Below are 6,000 nucleotides of genomic sequence, written 5' to 3'. Positions count from 1 at the left end.
TCTCAAAGCAAAGAGACAAAAGTAAATCAGTTTAAAGAACACTTTTTGCTTTAACGATTTCACAATTGCTACCTGAAACCACCACCCCCTAACATTGCCAAATTAGAGAACTGGATTTGAAATTCAACCTTCCTTTCCGTCCATATGGCCATGGTGCAGCTAAAGTGGCTCAGCAAAATATCCTGTGCCGATACATCAATATTCAATGTCAAGACAACATAGAGGAAAAAACCCTGTGTAGCCAATAGCAGAACTCTTAATGACTCAAAAGCCAAGTATCACACCATATAATTTGTATTCATGCAGTTTAGAACAAACACACAATCATCTGTCTTTTTTTTTTTTTGAAGAACAGTTTCTAAATTATGTGTTCAAGGGACAATGTCAAGTAGCTGAATGTAAACATTTGGTACACACTGAATAAATCAGGTTGACTGGAGAAGTGAGCATTCAAATCTGAATAGAGAATCTGAGAATTGCTGCATCCCACAAAATCTTTTTTTAAATGATAACATCATCTGAAAATCCAACCGGCAGCTCTTAGTCAGCTCTTCCCAACATCAGGACTTCCTTCTGTAAAAGGAAGGAATGCTTTTACTTGATATGAAGTACCAGTCCTGTTTGTTAGCTTGTTTTTTGTGAAGTTTCAATCTATTTTATATACATGTATATATTTGGTGCACTCTAGGGAAAAATGCACCATGCAAATCTGAAGGACTGAACAGAGGTTAAAGCAAGAAATAATATTACTTTGATCCATTCATCTTCCATGACTAACATGGTAATATTGTGAGTCTACAAATTGTGAGCACCATAGCAGCAATGGATCCAAAATGGTTAAAAGTGGGTTATATCTACAGTGTTGTTAGTCCAATAGCTTGCCTTGAAAGGAACAAATCCCCAGATATAGATAATCTAATCTGCTTTCTATGAAGTTCATGGCCTAATCCATATTAGTTCGCAATTTATCTTTTCCCTGAAACATCAGAGTTCAGAATTGTTTCCAAATACAGGATGTTGTCTGGAAATAGAGGAACTGGATATATGTACCAGTGGTCAATATATAGATATTTGCCTTCTGCATGTCATCATGTAAACTGAGGCACACAATAAAGTAAGAATGCACAGGCAGTCACAACTGAAGGAGTAAACCAAAGCGGTTTAAATCCAACAGCAACCCCAGTTTCAAACCCATGCTATGTGCCTTTAAAACCATCAGGAATACTTCCTGGCAGGTTTTTGTGGGACCAGACAGACCAATGCCAGTGTTCCACTGTTAAACATGGCCAGGGCAGTGTTCAGAAAGGCTGGTAAAAGAGTTGAGGAAAACTGACAAGAGATGATTTTGGTACTAAACAAGGATGAAGACTCAAAGAGAGAGCAAGATGGCAGGACTTCCTGCAGAAGTTAGGAAGGTCTCCAGTTGGCTGAGACAAGAGATAAGACAAGGGAGTCTGGCATCTTCCTTGTGGAGGAAAGTGAAATGCTGCTGAGGTGTCTCACTTTAAGGTGTCATCGGCATTTTTGAACATGAGGATGGCATTGTAGATTTTAAGTGCTGGACCGAGTTTGACACTCATAATCTTCACAATATCAGTCTGAGTTAGCAAAAGAAATGCCTCACCATCAATCATCTGTGGAAAAAGAGAAATTTTGAATATGTCAGTTTGTTTCTCATTCATATTTATGGGTCACCCACAAAGCAAGCTATCTCCATTCAATATTTATTCTAGCAAATAAATAAAATACAACTCTTAAAACAGTGTATAAAATCTCAGCTTCAAACTAACATTTGGAGGCATCAGCCCACTCTGGTCCATTTAGCCTGATCAACAGCTAAATGTTCTGGAATACGAAAGCAGTACAATATTGATATCCACACTTCAAAAGTCGAAACTGGAATATTCTGGGTAAAATAGACCCGTATTTCCAAAAACTTAGCAAGCTATGACTGTTTGCTGAAATATTGCACCAAGAATAGATGTGACCCAGAAATCAATAAAGAGTTCCTATGTATTCTAACTAGTGAAAATGAAGGGAGACTGACATACTACTTGCCTTGAACCATTCTCCTTAAATCAGAATAAATTATTTCTCTTCAAATCTGGGAACTTTTCAGTTGCAGAGAAGTGTATAAGCATACTTTGACTAGTATTTGCTGCCACCAATATTTTAAACCACAGTGGTAGCTGGTACCTCTAGTTTACATGCAAGATGAAATACCATCCAAACAATCAACAAAGTTTTATTAAAGAAATTACTATTTTGCATAAGAGTGTTAAAGGTAAGAGTCTTCCAGCTGATTACGCACTTTGACTGCCTTGGAGGAGAAAGACTCTTATTGCTATACAACTTGCAAACACTTCTCTTTTCAACCCCAAAATGCACAAAATAAAGTAAGCCAAACTTCAATTTAAATTCAGTAATTTCTATCTGTCACTTAAATCAAGAGAGGAACACTCTGGTGAATTCAACTGTTTGTAAAACATGTTCAAGGTCCTGTATGTTTCCAAGTGAAAATATGGAATACTTGACAAGCACTTTCAATTTGTTCCAATCATACCATACTATTCCCATGCTCTGTGACTTCTTTTGCTGCGTGGTAGGAGAAAACAAAAAGAAAATTATGTATTGAACAGGTAGTTATAAGCCATAACTGATGCATAATTTTCTTTCTATTTTCTCTCACCATCCAGTTAAAAAAAAACACAGGACATGCGAACAGTGTGGTATGGCTCACACAAGCTGAAAATATTTGGTACTTGTGAAATATTCTGTCATTTTCCTTGGTTCAATTATCAGCCAGAGCATTAAAAGTCTATTATAATTACTTTCCCAACCAAGTTTTTCCAGTAAAACAAACACACCCATCCAGCATGCCCAAAATATCTGGAGAACATCAAGTTTGAGAAGGTTGTGATCATGCATAAGCATTCTTCCAGCCCATTTCCACTCCATGAGATTATGACCCATGTCCTTACCTCATCTTTGAAGAGTTTTGCTTGGTCCTCACAACCCGTCAATGTTTGTACAAAGTTAAACACCTTTATAAAAGAAAAATGGATTAGGAAAAGAAGCAGGATATAAAGGTATAGTAATCTTCAGGAGAGAAATGGAAAATGAAGGAAAGGTAGGCAATTATCTTCCATATTTTTCCCATGACACATAGCTTTTGTCTCAGCCCATGTTCATGGACATTTTAAAAAGTGCTCAATGTCCTTCTGGAGGTGCTAAAATTATGCCACTAGTATCACTGTTAGATGCTGGACAAGAAATGATATCTAAAAACACAATATTAAAATTCTGCTATACTAAAAGCATCCACCTTGCATTCTAAAGTGCAGTTAGATAAGGCAAGGAACTGATAATAACTGTCTCCTGTAAAAGGATATAATGAGCAGATAGTTTTGGAAATATATCTGGCTGACCAAAAACTTTCTCAGATGCTGTGTGAATGACATTTTACAGACATTTTCAAGATGTGCTATGATTAAAAACATTATACTGTCCTTTACAAGCTCACAGCAGAATTACTGTCAGCTGGACATCTCTTGCGGTCTGGTACGGACAAATGAAAAGTACCTAAATGTCAATGAGTCCACTTACATTCCAAAAGTTGTGTAACTACAGAAACCTGGTGTGGCAGAAGTGTGCTCAGGGGGATGGCTGCGTTTGTTTGGCTTATTCTTATTGCTTTTACATATTCTTACCTCGTCAGTGGTCCATTTGGCCACAGTGGTTGCTGTGATCCCAGCCACACCTGGCAGGAGCTTACAGTGCTGTTCCCAACAGAGAGACAAGGAACGGTCTGGGTGTGCTGACAAAGCTGACATGAAGAGGGACTGGTGCATGTTGTCTGAAGAAATGGCTGACAACAGCATTAAAAATAAATCAGGTTTGATTATAAAAAAGAAAAAAATACCACTTGCAGTAGTTCTGAAACTTTATTCCCCCAGTTTCCAGGATTTCTGACCACTGGCCAAGTTGGCTGGGATTCTTGCAAGTCCAAAGATCAGGAAAGTCAAAGGTTGAGAAGCATTGATCTGAATAATGGGCAAAGCTAAGAAGAGACTCGTAGATTGACACAGGTTTGTGAAAAGTAGCAACCCCCCCCCCCCCCCCGGCAGCTGAAAGAAGGGATTCAAAAAGTGTGTTTAAAATTAAAAGGCTGCTACACAAATAGTTAGGAAGAGATGGCTTTCGACGTTAAGCACAGGGAACTGGGAACAAGATTTTTTTAATTTACTGCAGTGCTGAATATGTTCTTCTAGAACCTTTTTCCTCTTATGGTCTAGTTTTGAACTAAAATATTTATACTATGCTCTATATAGTTTTCTAATCTAACTTCCAGATTACTCTTAAAGGACCCTCCTTTTTGGGCATATGAGAAAAATGGAGCCAGAGATGGTATATACTTACTCTGGAAGTCTTCCTGCTGGATTTTTCGATATTTTGGAGGCCGTCCTCTAGAGAAACAAAATTATCTAACTTCAAATTGTGTTTTAAGATAGTGGATTATAGTAGTCCATATCAACTGACCCCCTTGGTTCATACATGATGGATAAATGGGAGGGAATAATGTGAAGTAAGAAGCAAGAAAAACAGCTTCAGAGGGAAAAGGCTAAACATACAAACACAGAAAAACATATGCAGATATTCAAGTTATAAGGTTCCTAGCAAGTTGAAATCAGCAGTCCTGCTCTACAGAAGAAAAAACAAAGGCCTAACCTTCACAAAGCAGCGACACAGCAAACTAAAGAAAAGGTTCGGCTTGTGTGTTACACAATGTTACAATTATTATTATTATTATTATTATTATTATTATTATTATTATTATTACTATTACAATGACATTTCTCAATGCAATTATCCAGAACTAAATGCTGTTCCTTACCTTCCATGGTGTCGGGATTTCTTCCGCTGAGAGAAGCCAATGAGACTTCTCTTTCGAATAGAGTTTTCTGTATCTGAGAGATCAGCCTTCACTCTTCCCTGGTTCTTCTCTGCAAGAGGACATCCTGAGATGCAGTAGTGAGCTGTAAACCTTCCCGTTACATGACCAGAGCCATCACAACCAGGTGTTGGGCACTTTCTGGAGAACAGGGATCAGAAAAGAGTTCATTGCTCTTCATGGTTGTCAACAATCTCACTTGTTTGAAAACCCCACAAAAATAATGACTGAGCCAAAAACATATTTACTGTATCTTGACAGGTACTTGATGATCCCACCCATTTTTCTGGTCTGCAATAATTAGAAACCAATGTCCCAGTGAGCTTCATATATGGTAGTTGTGTTCACCTTGGCAAAACATGTATTGTGCAAGCTAACAACAGTAAATTTGATACCACATATTCCACCCAAGGCTACAGAAGTTGTTCCTCAGATACTGTCCATGGGATCCTAGATGCCCTTGCATTTCATGGTGAGAACCCACCTGTGAAAGCTGTATTTCGAGCTCTTGGTGGGAGGGAGGGTCTTGCAGGCCAATGTTGGGCAGCTCCCATTGGCAGAAGAAACTGGTTCCTTTGGTCCTACATAAGAGGAGAAACATTATGTGGATTATCTCAGAGTTCATTCAGTTTCCAGGACAATTCTCTATACAGGAACTTCCTGCTGTCTAAGCCAGTACTCATTTTTAATCCTTGAAACACAACAACCCTGAATCTTATTGTCGTTTTCCCACACCTCCCAAATCTATCACATAATCATTTTTCAAGTCACTGACAATAAACTGAACTAATTGCAAATGCTGCGGGTAAAATTAGGATTGTTCTTTTTAATCATTTTGAAAGGTCCTTATTGATCTTCTGTGGTAAGGATTTCTACAGACTTTGTATAATCAATTCTAATGCTATGAAGAATGAGAGCATTACATTTTACATAAATAAATCTAGATGACGTAATCTTTTTAAAAAGATTTTGTTTCTTCACTTACAATCATTTGCTTTCACCGTGTAGGCAATAGCAGCTCTTTAATGTCAAGCTAGGAATCCACTGGG

General features: G+C 37.9%; 1 protein-coding gene across 8 annotated transcripts in view; it reads right to left on the bottom strand.

Annotated features, from left to right (window-relative positions):
* Positions 1-546: 546 nt before the first annotated feature.
* L3MBTL1 (L3MBTL histone methyl-lysine binding protein 1) overlaps positions 547-6,000 on the bottom strand; it is a 39,672-nt gene continuing 34,218 nt past the window's right edge. For all 8 annotated transcript variants that reach the window (XM_060772283.2, XM_060772282.2, XM_067468153.1 and 5 more), the window contains 6 exons: positions 5,436-5,532; positions 4,895-5,092; positions 4,420-4,466; positions 3,711-3,868; positions 2,982-3,044; positions 547-1,634 (listed from right to left, as the gene is read on the bottom strand). In XM_060772283.2, the coding sequence (XP_060628266.2) occupies positions 1,500-1,634; positions 2,982-3,044; positions 3,711-3,868; positions 4,420-4,466; positions 4,895-5,092; positions 5,436-5,532 (698 nt within the window). In that variant the 3' untranslated portion in view covers positions 547-1,499. The remainder of the gene's footprint in view (positions 1,635-2,981; positions 3,045-3,710; positions 3,869-4,419; positions 4,467-4,894; positions 5,093-5,435; positions 5,533-6,000) is intronic.

Source organism: Anolis sagrei, chromosome 4 (assembly GCF_037176765.1).
Source record: "Anolis sagrei isolate rAnoSag1 chromosome 4, rAnoSag1.mat, whole genome shotgun sequence".
Classification (NCBI taxonomy): domain Eukaryota; kingdom Metazoa; phylum Chordata; class Lepidosauria; order Squamata; family Dactyloidae; genus Anolis; species Anolis sagrei.
The sequence above is the reverse complement of the archived record's forward strand: the minus strand, read 5'-3'. Positions and strand labels throughout refer to the sequence as shown.